This window comes from Dendrobates tinctorius, unplaced genomic scaffold, assembly GCF_039654945.1.
Source record: "Dendrobates tinctorius isolate UK_male_01 unplaced genomic scaffold, ASM3965494v1 ptg000086l, whole genome shotgun sequence".
NCBI classification, from domain to species: Eukaryota; Metazoa; Chordata; class Amphibia; order Anura; family Dendrobatidae; genus Dendrobates; species Dendrobates tinctorius.
Genome location: NW_027361754.1, coordinates 1,353,724 through 1,372,087, shown reverse-complemented (window position 1 = coordinate 1,372,087; position 18,364 = coordinate 1,353,724). Strand labels below are relative to the sequence as shown.

General features: G+C 42.1%; 1 protein-coding gene across 1 annotated transcript in view; it reads right to left on the bottom strand.

Annotated features, from left to right (window-relative positions):
• LOC141097604 (uncharacterized) overlaps nt 1–18,364 on the bottom strand; it is a 59,134-nt gene that overhangs the window by 7,376 nt on the left and 33,394 nt on the right. Inside the window, exons 12-22 of the mRNA XM_073584858.1 lie at nt 16,427–16,495; nt 16,288–16,348; nt 15,902–15,918; nt 7,830–7,887; nt 3,565–3,657; nt 3,321–3,381; nt 2,988–3,101; nt 2,834–2,891; nt 2,189–2,257; nt 245–308; nt 52–123 (exon numbers count right to left, since the gene is read on the bottom strand). Of these exons, the coding sequence (XP_073440959.1) occupies nt 52–123; nt 245–308; nt 2,189–2,257; nt 2,834–2,891; nt 2,988–3,101; nt 3,321–3,381; nt 3,565–3,657; nt 7,830–7,887; nt 15,902–15,918; nt 16,288–16,348; nt 16,427–16,495 (736 nt within the window). The remainder of the gene's footprint in view (nt 1–51; nt 124–244; nt 309–2,188; nt 2,258–2,833; nt 2,892–2,987; nt 3,102–3,320; nt 3,382–3,564; nt 3,658–7,829; nt 7,888–15,901; nt 15,919–16,287; nt 16,349–16,426; nt 16,496–18,364) is intronic.

Below are 18,364 nucleotides of genomic sequence, written 5' to 3'. Positions count from 1 at the left end.
AAGCAGTAAAACGATCACACGGAACAAGTACGACATATTAATAAGACGCACCAGTTTTTTTGGGTCAGAGCACAATCCGATCACTGCACCTCCGCTCCCCGGTAACTTCACTGCGCACCCGTGCTGGAAAGTAATGGCATAAGGGACTTATGGTTGTAATTATCAGAACTGGCCACAAGATGGCAGGAAAGTCCAATATATTAGGCAACTGCGGCCAGCGATTGCGCCACTCTCTCTCCGTTACCTGTTGGGCGATTTCTATCATTTTTAGGTTCCCTGGACCCAGGCAGGCGTCAGTGAAGATTGATCTATGAGAGAATGATGGAAGGCAGAACAATAAGGACAAGCGTTCTACTCATAGTGCAGATATGCAGACACTTCCCCTGCAAAGACGGGTGTGATAGGAGGCGCTGATAACAGAGAACACTAGATATGACATTACAGTTGTGGCCAAAAGTATTGACACCCCTGCAATTCTGTCAGATAATACTCAGTTTCTTCATGAAAATGATTGCAAACACAAATTCTTTGGTATTATTATCTTCATTTAATTTGTCTTAAATGAAAAAACACAAAAGAGAATGAAGCAAAAAGCAAAACATTGATCATTTCACACAAAACTCCAAAAATGGGTCAGACAAAAGTATTGGCACCCTCAGCCTAATACTTGGTTGCACAACCTTTAGCCAAAATAACTGCGACCAACCGCTTCCGGTAACCATCAATGAGTTTCTTACAATGCTCTGCTGGAATTTTAGACCATTCTTCTTTGGCAAACTGCTCCAGGTCCCTGATATTTGAAGGGTGCCTTCTCCAAACTGCCATTTTTAGATCTCTCCACAGGTGTTCTATGGGATTCAGGTCTGGACTCTTTGCTGGCCACCTTAGCAGTCTCCAGTGCTTTTTCTCAAACCATTTTCTAGTGCTTTTTGAAGTGTGTTTTGGGTCATTGTCCTGCTGGAAGACCCATGACCTCTGAGGGAGACCCAGTTTTCTCACACTGGGCCCTACATTATGCTGCAAAATTTGTTGGTAGTCTTCAGACTTCATAATGCCATGCACACGGTCAAGCAGTCCAGTGCCAGAGGCAGCAAAGCAACCCCAAAACATCAGTGAACCTCCGCCATGTTTTTCACTGTAGGGACCGTGTTCTTTTCTTTGAATGCCTCTTTTTTTCTCCTGTAAACTCTATGTTGATGCCTTTGCCCAAAAAGCTCTACTTTTGTCTCATTTGACCAGAGAACAATCTTCCAAAACGTTTTAGGCTTTTTCAGGTAAGTTTTGGCAAACTCCAGCCTGGCTTTTTTATGTCTCGGGGTAAGAAGTGGGGTCTTCCTGGGTCTCCTACCATACAGTCCCTTTTCATTCAGACGCCGACGGATAGTACGGGTTGACACTGTTGTAGCCTCGGACTGCAGGGCAGCTTGAACTTGTTTGGATGTTAGTCGAGGTTCTTTATCCAACATCCGCACAATCTTGCGTTGAAATCTCTTGTCAATTTTTCTTTTCCGTCCACATCTAGGGAGGTTAACCACAGTGCCATGGGCTTTAAACTTCTTGATGACACTGCGCACGGTAGACACAGGAACATTCAGGTCTTTGGAGATGGACTTGTAGCCTTGAGATTGCTCATGCTTCCTCACAATTTGGTTTCTCAAGTCCTCAGACAGTTCTTTGGTCTTCTTTCTTTTCTCCATGCTCAATGTGGTACACACAAGGACACAGGACAGAGGTTGAGTCAACTTTAATCCATGTCAACTGGCTGCAAGTGTGATTTAGTTATTGCCAACACCTGTTAGGTGCCACAGGTAAGTTACAGGTGCTGTTAATTACACAAATTAGAGAAGCATCACATGATTTTTCGAACAGTGCCAATACTTTTGTCCACCCTCCTTTTTATGTTTGGTGTGGAATTATATCCAATTTGGCTTTAGGACAATTCTTTTTGTGTTTTTTCATTTAAGACAAATTAAATGAAGATAATAATGCCAAAGAATTTGTGTTTGCAATCATTTTCAGGAAGAAACTGAGTATTATCTGACAGAATTGCAGGGGTGTCAATACTTTTGGCCACAACTGTATGTACATCAGACGTAGGCCCATCAGCTGCAGCTCGGCAATCATAGACCCTGCGGGACCTATACACACGCGGAGGGTTCCATCATTCTGACACCTTGGGGTTAGCTACCTCCTCAGGGACAGATTCCTCTTCATCAGCTCGGCTAGTTCCTCCCAGTTCTTCTCCTCTATAGCTGCCCTGGAAGAAAGGACGAACGAACATGTCACCTCCATCAACACCAGGAATCTGTAACTAATGCAATCAGCCAAATTACAGGGGCTCAACCTCCAACTTCAGCAGTGGGAGCCGTGGAACAGTGTGGGCCACGGGACAGCAGGGGAAGCGGGTAAAAATGGGGGCCGCGGAACATCAGAGGCCATGAGGCGGCAGGAAAAGTGAGGGCCGCGGGACGGCAGGAGAAGCGGGGACAGCAGGGGCCGCGGGACAGCAGGGGCAGTGGGACAGCAGGGGCAGTGGGACAGCAGGGGCAGTGGGACAGCAGGGGCAGTGGGGGCTGCGGGGACCACGGGGGAAGCGAGGCCGCGGAACATCAGAGGCTGTGAGATGACAGGAAAAGCGTGGGCTGTGGAACGGCAGGGGCAGAGAGGGAAGTGGGGGCCATGGGACAGCAGGGGAATTGGGGGCCGCAGAACAGCTGGGGAAGTGGGGTCTGCAGGGACCACGGGAGAAGCGGGGATCGCAGAATATCAGAGTCCATGGGATGGCAGGGGAAGCGGGGGCCGCGGGATGGCACGGGAAACGGCCAAAGCTTACATTGCTTTATCAGTCAGCTCAGCAAATATCGCCATGGCCTCAGTAACCTCGGGGTCACCTGCAAGGAAATGGAGGATTAGATACACAGCTCAGCAAACAGTATCACACAGGATAGGATTGGATACAGTGACTGGAGAACAATGGATTTTCTCACCATTCTGCCAGCGTTGCCGGACATTATTGTGGATGACGCCGGAGTCGCTGGGATCCCGCAGATAGGCGAGCCAGAACGGTGGTGCAGAACTCGCATCCATGTGAACATAGTTTCCTGTGAAACATCCAGACATAAATTATCGTATACAATGAATTATATGGATGGCAACAATGTAAGACTGACAGCAAGTCACGTGATGCAGATGGATGCTGTGGCCAGAACAGAACTGATCTTGCAGGTAAGTGGATGCAATACTCTGCAGGCCTCGTGTACTGGAGACCGGGTGACAGTACCATGACTGGAGGGGACAACAATATAAATGGTAGCACTCACCATAACCCTGCTCCTCCATGATGGGTCGGCTGAAGTCCATGTAGATGAGCCCCTCATAGACCTTAATAAAAGACAGACTCATTCAGCTCCAATATAAGGGACACACTATACACAGAGTGGAGGGTCACGTGATACATCTGACAAGCCTCAGTCTCCACCACCATGGCAACTCCACCGCCGCTACTTTATATACTATTATATATGGGCTACTGTTCGGAGGCAGAGACGACCCTCAGTTCGTCACCTGTACCACGCGGTCCTGAAGTCCGGCCGTTATAAACAGTTCTTCTTTCTCAACATCCAGAATGAAATTTGGCTGCATCGTCTTTGGAAGATCCTACAACAGAGACAGAACGGCCCCAGACTGATTATAACCAATGGCAAAAAGGATGGCGCTAAGCCACACCCCCAGAACAGTTAAGCCACACCCCCAGAACAGTAAAGCCACACAGGCAGTAAAGCCAAACCCCCAAAACAATGAAGAAACACCCACGCTTATACATTACCACCGCCCAGGACAGAGAAGGGTCTCATGGCTTACTTGGTGTATCTAAGTGATTATGTCTGCTGAGCAGTGTATCTAATCCCAACATGTGCAGTACTGACTGTTGAGCTGTGTATCTAATCCTCTCCTGCGTGATACTGACTGCAGTGCTGAGCTGTGTATCTAATCCTATCCTGTGTGATACTGTCTGCTGAGCCGTGTATCTAATCCTATCCTGTGTGATACTGTCTGCTGAGCCGTGTATCTATTCCTATCCTGTGTGATACTGTCTGCAGAGCCATGTATCTAATCCTATCCTGTGTGATACTGTCTGCTGAGCCGTGTATCTAATCCTATCCTGTGTGATACTGACTGCTGAGCCGTGTATCTATTCCTATCCTGTGTGATACTGTCTGCAGAGCCATGTATCTAATCCTATCCTGTGTGATACTGTCTGCTGAGCTGTGTATCTAATCCTATCCTGTGTGATACTGGCTGCTGAGCCGTGTATCTAATCCTATCCTGTGTGATACTGTCTGCTGAGCCGTGTATCTAATCCTATCCTGTGTGATACTGTCTGCTGAGCCGTGTATCTATTCCTATCCTGTGTGACACTGTCTGCAGAGCCATGTATCTAATCCTATCCTGTGTGATACTGTCTGCTGAGCCGTGTATCTAATCCTATCCTGTGTGATACTGACTGCTGAGCCGTGTATCTATTCCTATCCTGTGTGATACTGTCTGCAGAGCCATGTATCTAATCCTATCCTGTGTGATACTGTCTGCTGAGCCATGTATCTAATCCTATCCTGTGTGATACTGTCTGCTGAGCCGTGTATCTAATCCTCTCCTGTGTGATACTGTCTGCTGAGCCGTGTATCTAATCCTGTGTGATACTGTCTGCTGAGCCATGCATCTCATCCTATCCTGTGTGATACTGTCTGCTGAGCCGTGTATCTAATCCTCTCCTGTGTGATACTGTCTACTGAGCCGTGTATCTAATCCTCTCCTGTGTGATACTGTCTGCTGAGCCGTGTATCTAATCCTGTGTGATACTGTCTGCTGAGCCGTGTATCTAATCCTATCCTGTGTGATACTGTCTGCGAGCCGTGTATCTAATCCTATCCTGTGTGATACTGTCTGCTGAGCCGTGTATCTAATCCTGTGTGATACTGTCTGCTGAGCCGTGTATCTAATCCTATCCTGTGTGATACTGACTGCTGAGCCGTGTATCTATTCCTATCCTGTGTGATACTGTCTGCAGAGCCATGTATCTAATCCTATCCTGTGTGATACTGTCTGCTGAGCTGTGTATCTAATCCTATCCTGTGTGATACTGACTGCTGAGCCGTGTATCTAATCCTATCCTGTGTGATACTGTCTGCTGAGCCGTGTATCTAATCCTATCCTGTGTGATACTGTCTGCTGAGCCGTGTATCTATTCCTATCCTGTGTGATACTGTCTGCAGAGCCGTGTATCTAATCCTATCCTGTGTGATACTGTCTGCTGAGCCGTGTATCTAATCCTATCCTGTGTGATACTGACTGCTGAGCCGTGTATCTATTCCTATCCTGTGTGATACTGTCTGCAGAGCCATGTATCTAATCTTATCCTGTGTGACTGTCTGCTGAGCCATGTATCTAATCCTATCCTGTGTGATACTGTCTGCTGAGCCGTGTATCTAATCCTCTCCTGTGTGATACTGTCTGCTGAGCCGTGTATCTAATCCTGTGTGATACTGTCTGCTGAGCCATGCATCTCATCCTATCCTGTGTGATACTGTCTGCTGAGCCGTGTATCTAATCCTCTCCTGTGTGATACTGTCTACTGAGCCGTGTATCTAATCCTCTCCTGTGTGATACTGTCTGCTGAGCCGTGTATCTAATCCTGTGTGATACTGTCTGCTGAGCCGTGTATCTAATCCTATCCTGTGTGATACTGTCTGCGAGCCGTATATCTAATCCTATCCTGTGTGATACTGTCTGCTGAGCCATGCATCTAATCCCATCCTGTGTGATACTGTGTGCTGAGCCGTGTATCTAATCCTGTGTGATACTGTCTGCTGAGCCGTGTATCTAATCCTATCCTGTGTGATACTGTCTGCGAGCCGTGTATCTAATCCTATCCTGTGTGATACTGTCTGCTGAGCCATGCATCTAATCCCATCCTGTGTGATACTGTGTGCGGAGCCGTATATCTAATCCTATCCTGTGTGATACTGTCTGCTGAGCCTTTGTATCTAATCCTTTTCCGTGTGATGCTGACTGCTGAGCAGTGTATCTAATCCTATCCTGTGTGATACTGACTGCTGAGCTGCGCATCTAATCCTATCGTGTGTGATACTGACTGCTGAGCCATGCATCTAATCCCATCCTGTGTGATACTGTGTGGAGCCGTATATATAATCCTATCCTGTGTGATACTGTCTGCTGAGCCTTTGTATCTAATCCTTTTCCGTGTGATGCTGACTGCTGAGCAGTGTATCTAATCTTATCCTGTGTGATGCTGACTGCTGAGCCGTGTATCTAATCCTATTCTGTGTAATACTAACTGCTGAGCCGTGTATCTAATCCTATCTTGTGTGATACTGTCTGCTGAGCGTGTATCTAATCCTATCCTGTGTTATACTGTCTGCTGAGCCGTGTATCTAATCCTATCCTGTGTAATACTAACTGCTGAGCCGTGTATCTAATCCTATCTTGTGTGATACTGTCTGCTGAGCGTGTATCTAAACCTATCCTGTGTTATACTGTCTGCTGAGCCGTGTATCTAATCCTATCATGTGTGATACTGACTGCTGAGCCGTGTAGCTAATCCTATCCTGTGTGATACTGACTGCTGAGCAGTGTATCTAATCCTATCCTGTGTGATACTGTCTGCTGAGCCAGGAATCTAATCCCATCCTGTTTGCGTAGCCGTATATCTAATCCTATCCTGTGTGATACTGACTGCTGAGCTGCATATCTAATCCTATCGTGTGTGATACTGACTGCTGGGCTGTATCTAATCCTATCCTGTGTGATACTGTCTGCTGAGCTATGTATCTAATCTCATCCTGTGTGATGCTGACTGCTGAGCTGTGTATCTAATCCTATCCTGTGTGATACTGTCTGCTGAGCCGTGTATCTAATCCTATCCTGTGTGATACTGACTGCTGAGCTGCATTTCTAATCCTATCGTGTGTGATACTGACTGCTGGGCTGTATCTAATCCTATCCTGAGTGATACTGTCTGCTGAGCTATGTATCTAATCTCATCCTGTGTGATACTGACTGCTGAGCCGTGTAGCTAATCCTATCCTGTGTGATACTGACTGCTGAGCAGTGTATCTAATCCTATCCTGTGTGATACTGTCTGCTGAGCCATGTATCTAATCCCATCCTGTTTGATATTGTGTGCGGAGCCGTATATCTAATCTTATCCTGTGTGATACTGTCTGCTGAGCCCTAGTATCTAATCCTTTTCCGTGTGATGCTGACTGCTGAGCTGCGTATCTAATCCTATCGTGTGTGATACTGACTGCTGGGCTGTATCTAATCCTATCCTGTGCGATACTGTCTGCTGAGCTATGTATCTAATCTTATCCTGTGCGATGCTGACTGCTGAGCCGTGTATCTAATCCTATCCTGTGTGATACTGTCTGCTGAGCCGTGTATCTAATCCTATCCTGTGTGATACGGTCTGCTGAGCCATGTATCTAATCCTATCCTGTGTGATACTGTCTGCTGAGCCACGTATCTAATCCTATCCTGTGTGATACTGTCTGCTGAGCCACGTATCTAATCCTATCCTGTGTGATACTGACTGCTGAGCCATGTATCTAATCCTATCCTGTGTGATACTGTCTGCTGAGCCATGTATCTAATCCTATCCTGTGTGATACTGTCTGCTGAGCCATGTATCTAATCCTATCCTGTGTGATACTGTCTGCTGAGCCACGTATCTATTCCTATCCTGTGTGATACTGTCTGCCGAGTTGTGTATCTAATCCTATCATGTGATACCGTCGCCTGCAGCCACTTACATCCTCTGTGAGATTGTAGAACTCCATCAGACATTTCAGCGTTGCGGACACGATGGCGCTGAGAGAAATAAAGCAGAAATATTGGTGGATAACTGCGCTGGATCCGAGTCCCGGTACCAGGTGCCATCAGCAGGAGGCGCAGTGTAAGTGATGGCTCCATCCCCGGAAAAGAGCCAATCTGCGCACTATTAAAATTAAATACCCTTTGACAGTGCGAGCGCTCATGAATGTGTTGCTGCCATTTGTAGAAGTGTCAGTAAATTACTCCGAGCGGCTCTGAACACACAGAGAAGGGGCTGGAGAGGCAGCATAGCGGTGACGGCGCAGCACATCGCTGCCGGAGGACGATGCATTGTATGATAAACACCAATTTACAATCCTCCATCTGCAGCCGCAATAAACTCATTCATAATGTGCAGAGAAGACGAGCGGAGACCGACGGCCACTGCTTCATTTACACAGAAAATGGGAAAAAAGTCTGTCAAATTGTAAAGAAGAAAAAAGTAATCAGATTATTTTCCATGAAAACACAAAAGTACAATGAATAAGAAGCAGGAAAATGGGAGAGAAACACAAACTTCTTCATCTGAGAGGCAAAATGTCCAATTATAGAAAGGAAAAACAATAATAGGAAAAAATCATATTACGAGTAAATAATCAGAGCAAGAAACACCACAAATCCCAGAAATTACCACAGAAGCAAGAAGATAACTATTATAATACTGCCCCCTATGTACAAGACTATAACTACTATAATACTGCCCCCTATGTAAAAGAATATAACTACTATAATACTGCTCCTACGTACAAGAATATAACTACTATAATACTGCCCCCTATGCACAAGAATATAACTTCTATAATACTGCCCCCTATGCACAAGAATATAACTTCTATAATACTGCCCCCTATGTACAAGAATATAACTACTATAATACTGCCCCTATGTACAAGAATATAACTACAATAATACTACTCCTATGTACAAGAATATAACTACTATAATACTGCCCTTATATATAAGAATATAACTACTATAATACTGCCCCTATATACAAGAATATAACTACTATAATACTGCCCCTATGTACAAGAATATAACTACTATAAGACTGCCCCTATGTACAAGAATATAACTACTATAAGACAGCCCCTATATACAAGAATATAACTACTATGGGCAGCACGGTGGCTCAGTGGATAGCATTGCAGCGCTGGGGTCCTGGGTTCAAATCCCACCAAGGACAACATCTGCAAGGAGTTTGTATGTTCTCCCCATGTTGCGTGGGTTTCCTCTGGGTACTCCGGTTTCCTCCCACATTCAAAAGACATACTGATAGGGAATTTAGATTGTGAGTCCCATCAGGGACAGTGATGATAATGTGTGCAAACTGTAAAGCGCTGCGGAATATGTTAGCGCTATATAAAAATAAAGATTAAGATTATTATTATTACTGCCCCCTATGTACAAGAATATAACTACTATAATACTGCCCCTATGTACAAGTATACAACTACTATAATACTGATCCTATATACAAAAATATAACTACTATAATACTGCCCCCTATGTACAAGAATATAACTACTATAATACTGCCCCCTATGTAAAAGAATATAACTACTATAATACTGCCCTTACTGTATGTACAAGACTATAACTCTGATAATACTGCCCCTATGTACAAGAATATAACTACTATAATACTTCCCCCCTATGTACAAGAATATAACTACTATAATACTTCCCCCCTATGTACAAGAATATAATTACTGTAATACTGCTCCTATGTACATGAATATAACTACTATAATACTGCTCCTATGTACAAGTATAGAACTACTATAATACTGCCTCTATGTACAAGAACATAACTACTAAAATACTGCCCCCTATGTACAAGTATACAACTACTATAAGACTGCCCCCTGTGTACAAGAATATAACTATTATAAGACTGCCCCTATGTACAAGAATATAACTACTATAAGACTGCCCCTATGTACAAGAATATAACTACTATAAGACTGCCCCCTATGTACAAGAATATAACTATTATAAGACTGCCCCTATGTACAAGAATATAACTACTATAATACTGCCCCTATATACAAGAATATAACTACTATAATACTACTTCTATATACAAGAATATAACTACTATAATACTGCCCCCTATGTAAAAGAACATAACTACTATAATACTGCCCTTACTGTATGTACAAGACTATAACTCCGATAATACTGCCCCTATGTACAAGAATATAACTACTATAATACTTCCCCCGATGTGCAAGAATATAACTACTATAATACTGACCCCTATGTACAAGAATATAATTACTGTAATACTGCTCCTATGTACATGAATATAACTACTATAATACTGCTCCTATGTACAATATAACTACTATAAGACTGCCCCCTATGAACAAGAATATAACTACTATAATACTGCCCCTATGTACAAAAATATAACTACTATAATACTGCCCCTATATACAAGAATATAACTACTATAATACTACTCCTATATACAAGAATATAACTACTATAATACTGCCTCCTATGTACAAGAATATAACTACGATAAGACTGCCCCCTATATACAAGAATATAACTACTATAATACTGCCCCCTATGTACAAGAATGTAACTACTATAATACTGCCCTTACTGTATGTACAAGGATATAACTACTATAATACTGCCCCTATGTACAAGAATATAACTACTATAAGACTGCCCCTATGTACAAGAATATAACTACTATAATACTGCCCCTATGTACAAGAATATAACTACTATAATACTGCTCCTATGTACAAGAATATAACTACTATAATACTGCTCCTATGTGCAAGAATATAACTACTATAATACTGCTCCTATGTACAAGAATATAACTACGATAATACTACTCCTATATACAAGAATATAACTACTATAATACTGCCCCCTATGTACAAGAATATAATTACTATAATACTGCTCCTATGTACATGAATATAACTGTTATAATACTGCCCCCTATGTACAAGAATATAACTACTATAATACTGCCCCCTATGTACAAGAATATATTTACTATAATACTGCTCCTATGTACATGAATATAACTGTTATAATACTGCCCCCTATGTACAAGAATATAACTACTATAAGACTGCCCCTATGTACAAGAATATAACTATCATAATACTTTCCCCTATGTACAAGAATATATTTACTATAATACTGCCCCCTATGTACAAGAATATAATTACTGTAATACTGCTGCTATGTACATGAATATAACTACTATAATACTGCTCCTATGTACAAGAATATACTATAAGACTGCCCCCTATGTACAAGGATATAACTACTATAATACTGCCCCTATGTACAAGAATATAACTACTATAAGACTGCCCCTATGTACAAGAATATAACTACTATAATACTGCCCCCTATGTACATGAATATAACTACGATAATACTACTCCTATATACAAGAATATAACTACTATAATACTGCCCCCTATGTACAAGAATATAATTACTATAATACTGCCCCCTATGTACATGAATATAACTGTTATAATACTGCCCCCTATGTACAAGAATATAACTACTATAAGACTGCCCCCTATGTACAAGAATATAACTATTATAATACTTTCCCCTATGTACAAGAATATACTTACTATAATACTGCCCCCTATGTACAAAAATATAATTACTGTAATACTGCTGCTATGTACATGAATATAACTACTATAATACTGATCCTATGTACAAAAATATAACTACTATAATACTGCCCACTATGTACAAGAATATAACTACTATAATACTGCCTCCTATGTACAAGAATATAACTACTATAAGACTGCCCCCTATGTACAAGAATATAACTATTATAAGACTGCCCCTATGTACAAGAATATAACTACTATAAGACTGCCCCTATGTACAAGAATATAACTACTATAAGACTGCCCCTATGTACAAGAATATAACTACGATAATACTACTCCTATATACAAGAATATAACTACTATAATACTGCCCCCTATGTACAAGAATATAATTACTATAATATTGCCCCCTATGTACATGAATATAACTGTTATAATACTGCCCCCTATGTACAAGAATATAACTACTATAAGACTGCTCCCTATGTACAAGAATATAACTATTATAATACTTTCCCCTATGTACAAGAATATATTTACTATAATACTGCTGCTATGTACATGAATATAACTACTATAATACTGATCCTATGTACAAAAATATAACTACTATAATACTGCCCCCTATGTACAAGAATATAACTACTATAATACTGCCTCCTATGTACAAGAATATAACTACTATAAGACTGCCCCCTATGTACAAGAATATAACTATTATAAGACTGCCCCTATGTACAAGAATATAACTACTATAAGACTGCCCCTATGTACAAGAATATAACTACTATAAGACTGCCCCCTATGTACAAGAATATAACTATTATAAGACTGCCCCTATGTACAAGAATATAACTACTATAATACTGCCCCCTATGTACAAGAATATAATTACTGTAATACTGCTCCTATGTACATGCATATAACTACTATAATACTGCTCCTATGTACAATATAACTACTATAAGACTGCCCCCTAAGAACAAGAATATAACTACTATAATACTGCCCCTATGTACAAAAATATAACTACTATAATACTGCCCCTATATACAAGAATATAACTACTATAATACTACTCCTATATACAAGAATATAACTACTATAATACTGCCTCCTATGTACAAGAATATAACTACTATAAGACTGCCCCCTATATACAAGAATATAACTACTATAATACTGCCCCCTATGTACAAGAATATAACTACTATAATACTGCCCTTACTGTATGTACAAGGATATAACTACTATAATACTGCCCCTATGTACAAGAATATAACTACTATAAGACTTCCCCTATGTACAAGAATATAACTACTATAATACTGCCCCTATATACAAGAATATAACTACGATAATACTACTCCTATATACAAGAATATAACTACTATAATACTGCCCCCTATGTACATGAATATAACTGTTATAATACTGCCCCCTATGTACAAGAATATAACTACTATAATACTGCCCCCTATGTACAAGAATATATTTACTATAATACTGCTCCTATGTACATGAAAATAACTATTATAATACTTTCCGCTATGTACAAGAATATATTTACTATAATACTGCCCCCTATGTACAAGAATATAATTACTGTAATACTGCTGCTATGTACATGAATATAACTACTATAATACTGCTCCTATGTACAAGAATATACTATAAGACTGCCCCCTATGTACAAGGATATAGCTACTATAATACTGCCCCTATGTACAAGAATATAACTACTATAAGACTTCCCCTATGTACAAGAATATAACTACTACAATACTGCCCCTATATACAAGAATATAACTACGATAATACTACTCCTATATACAAGAATATAACTACTATAATACTGCCCCCTATGTACAAGAATATATTTACTATAATACTGCTCCTATGTACATGAATATAACTACTATAATACTGCCCCCTATGTACAAGAATATAACTACTATAAGACTGCCCTCTATGTACAAGAATATAACTATTATAATACTTTCCCCTATGTACAAGAATACATTTACTATAATACTGCCCCCTATGTACAAGAATATAATTACTGTAATACTGCTATGTACATGAATATAACTACTATAATACTGCTCCTATGTACAAGAATATACTATAAGACTGCCCCCTATGTACAAGAATATAACTACTATAAGACTGCCCCTATGTACAAGAATATAACTACTATATGAATGCCCCTATGTACAAGAATATAACTACTATAATACTGCCCCTATATACATGAATATAACTACTATAATACTGCCCCCTATGTACAAGAATATAATTACTATAATACTGCTCCTATGTACATGAATATAATTACTATAATACTGCTCCTATGTACAAGAATATAACTACTATAATACTGCACTTATGTACAAGAATATAACTACTATAATACTGCCCCTATGTACAAGAATATAACTACTATAATACTGCTCCTATGTACAAGAATATAACTACTATAAGGGTGTGTGCACACGCTGCGGAATGCTCTGCGGATTTGTCCGCGCGGATTTAGTAAAAGCCGCAGGTAAATCCGCAGGGCAGAAGACCTGCGGTTTATCTGCGGACTAGCCTGCGGGTTTGCCCTGCGGTTTATCATCTCTACAATGGAGCAGATGGCAAACCGCAGCGGAATCCGCAGAAAGAATTGACATGTCGATTCCTTCTGCGGTTTTGAAACCGCAGCAAATCCGGAGGAAAATTCCGCAGCATGTGCACTGCGGTTTTCATTTTACATAGAAAATAAAGGTACTGTACAACGCAGCAGAAACTGCTCCGGATCCACAGGGCCAAATCCACTGCGGATCCGCAGCAGAATCCGCAGCGTGTGCACACACCCTAAGACTGTCCCTATGTACAAGAATATAACTACTATAAGACTGTCCCCTATGTACAAGAATAACTACTATAATACTGCCCCTATGTACAAGAATATAACTACTATAATACTGTTCCTATGTACAAGAATATAACTACTATAAGACTGTCCCTATGTACAAGAATATAACTACTATAATACTGCTCCTATGTACAAGAATATAACTACTATAATACTGCCCCTATATACAAGAATATAACTACTATAAGACTGCTCCTATGTACAAGAATATAACTACTATAAGACTGTCCCTATGTACAAGAATATAACTACTATAATACTGCTCCTATGTACAAGAATATAACTACTATAATACTGCCCCTATATACAAGAATATAACTACTATAATACTGCCCCTATGTACAAGAATAACTACTATAATACTGCCCCTATGTACAAGAATATAACTACTATAATACTGTTCCTATGTACAAGAATATAACTACTATAAGACTGTCCCTATGTACAAGAATATAACTACTATAATACTGCTCCTATGTACAAGAATATAACTACTATAATACTACCCCTATATACTGTACAAGAATATAACTACTATAATACTGCTCCTATGTACAAGAATATAACTACTATAACACTGTCCCTATGTACAAGAATATAACTACTATAATACTGCTCCTATGTACAAGAATATAACTACTATAATACTGCCCCTATATACAAGAATATAACTACTATAATACTGCTCCTATGTACAAGAATATAACTACTATAATACTGCTCCTATGTACAAGAATATAACTACTATAATACTGCCCCCTATGTACAAGAATATAACTACTATAATACTGCCCTTATGTACAAGAATATAACAGCTATAATACTGCCCCTATGTGAAAGAATACAACTACTATAATACTGCTCCTATGTACAAGAATATAACTACTATAATACTGCTCCTATGTACAAGAATATAACTACTATAATACTGCTCCTATGTACAAGAATATAACTACTATAATACTGCTCCTATGTACAAGAATACAACTACTATAATACTGCTCCTATGTACAAGAATACAACTACTATGATACTGCTCCTATGTACAAGAATACAACTACTATAATACTGCTCCTATGTACAAGAATATAACTACTATAATACTGCTCCTATGTACAAGAATATAACTACTATAATACTGCCCTTATGTACAAGAATATAACAGCTATAATACTGCCCCTATGTGAAAGAATACAACTACTATAATACTGCTCCTATGTACAAGAATACAACTACTATAATACTGCTCCTATGTACAAGAATATAACTACTATAATACTGCTCCTATGTACAAGAATATAACTACTATAATACTGCCCTTATGTACAAGAATATAACAGCTATAATACTGCCCCTATGTGAAAGAATATAACTACTATAATACTGCTCCTGTGTACTCGTCTACACGGGGGTTACTTGCAGATATAGCACATATGAGGCATAATAGATAAGTAATAACATCCATTACCTGCTTCCGGCTAATCCCTGCAAAACAACAGACGTTCCGTTACTTTATCTTTTATATTTGTTACTTTCCGCAGATGTTGTAGATATAGCAGAGAATATTTTTTCTTGCTTTTCTGAAATGCGTGTTTTGTGCACAGGATACGTTATGTCATGCGAGGGGAGAGAACTGAAGAAACATTTCAGTATATTTTAGCATTGAGACTAAGGGACTTTTGATAAAACCCAACAGCAGAGGCAGTCCGAGCAGCTCCCCCCTCAGGCCCTCTCCCCAGTCGTCCTCATCACTGGAGACCCTGGTGCCGTCTGGTCACCCTGATCCCGGTCCCCGGACGGAGCGATCTCTGACACCTCTGACATACAGAGCTGGCGCCAGTAATTTACACTTACCACTTGGCGTGGAATATTCACGTTATATTTCAGGGTGAAGTTCTGCTTGGACAGAGCGATACTGCAAAGAGATGACAACAGATTTAACCCTTTCTGCTGCGCGCCCGGCTGATGAAGCCTCGGAGGTGAAGATGCTCACCCCTTCTCGGAGCAGTACTGGTAGAATTTCTTGCAGGTGGCTTGTAGGAGTCTCAGCCCTCCCAGGTATCTGCCAGTCAGAAGGACGCGAGGAGGAGAAAACGGCACAAGATACAAAGTGTCAATGCAATTATAAGGAGCAAAAGCAAAAATTATTAATGTTTTTCTATTTAGGGGAGAAAACTGAAGGAATTCTGCAGTCCTTTGTACGGCTCAATCATTGTAAAATGAGAAATTTTGCAACTTTTCAATAAACTTTGTGGCGGATGTTGAAGGTTGACCAATACCAAGACCAGACAGCGCCAAGGAATACTGAGACCAGACAGCGCCAAGGAATACCGAGACCAGACAGCGCCGAGCAATACCGAGACCAGTCAGCGCCGAGCAATACCGAGACCAGACAATACCGAGCAATACTGAGACATACTGAGACCAGACAGTGCCGAGCAATACCGAGACCAGACAGCGCCGAGCAACACCGAGACCAGACAGCGCCAAGCAATACCGAAACCAGTCAGCGCCGAGCAATACCGAAACCAGTCAGCGCCGAGCAATACCGAGACCAGTCAGCGCCGAGCAACACCGAGACCAGACAGCGCCGAGCAATACCGAGACCAGTCAGCACCAAGCAACACCGAGACAAGACAGCGCCGAGCAATACCGAGACCAGACAGCGCCGAGCAATACCGAGACCAGACAGCGCCGAGCAATACCGAGACCAGTCAGCGCCGAGCAATACCAAGACCAGAAAGCGCAGAGCAACACCGAGACCAGACAGCGCCAAGCAATACCGAGACCAGACAGCGCCGAGCAATACCGAGACCAGACAGCGCCGAGCAATACCGAAACCAGACAGCGCCGAGCAATACCGAGACCAGTCAGCGCCGAGCAATACCAAGACCAGAAAGCGCCGAGCAACACCGAGACCAGACAGCGCCAAGCAATACCGAGACCAGACAGCGCCGAGCAATACCGAGACCAGTCAGCGCCGAGCAATACCAAGACCAGAAAGCGCCGAGCAACACCGAGACCAGTCAGCGCCGAGCAATACCGAGACCAGACAGCGCCGAGCAACACCGAGACCAGACAGCGCCGAGCAATATCGAAACCAGTCAGCGCCGAGCAATACCGAAACCAGTCAGCGCCGAGCAACACCGAGACCAGTCAGAGCCGAGCAACACCGAGATCAGACAGCGCCGAGCAACACCGAGACAAGACAGCGCCAAGCAACACCGAGACAAGACAGCGCCGAGCAATACCGAGACCAGACAGCGCCGAGCAATACCGAGACCAGACAGCGCCGAGCAATACCAAGACCAGAAAGCGCCGAGCAACACCGAGACCAGACAGCGCCGAGCAATACCGAGACCAGACAGCGCCGAGCAATACCGAGACCAGTCAGCGCCGAGCAATACCGAGACCAGACAATAACGAGCAATATCAAGACATACCGAGACCAGACAGCGCTGAGCAATACCGAGACCAGACAGCGCCGAGCAATACCGAGACCAGACAGCGCCGAGCAACACCGAGACCAGACAGCGCCGAGCAACACCGAGACCAGACAGCGCCGAGCAATACCGAGACCAGACAGCGCCGAGCATTACCGAAACCAGTCAGCGCCGAGCAATACCGAGACCAGTCAGCGCCGAGCAATACCGAGACCACACAATACCGAGCAATACCGAGACCAGACAATACCGAGCAATACCGAGACCAGACAGCGCCGAGCAATACCGAGACCAGACAGCGCCGAGCAATACCGAGACCAGACAGCGCCGAGCAATACCGAAACCAGTCAGCGCCGAGCAATACCGAGACCAGACAGCGCCGAGCAATACCGAGACCAGACAGCGCCGAGCAATACCGAGACCAGACAGCGCCGAGCAATACCGAGACCAGACAGCGCCGAGCAATACCGAGACCAGACAGCGCCGAG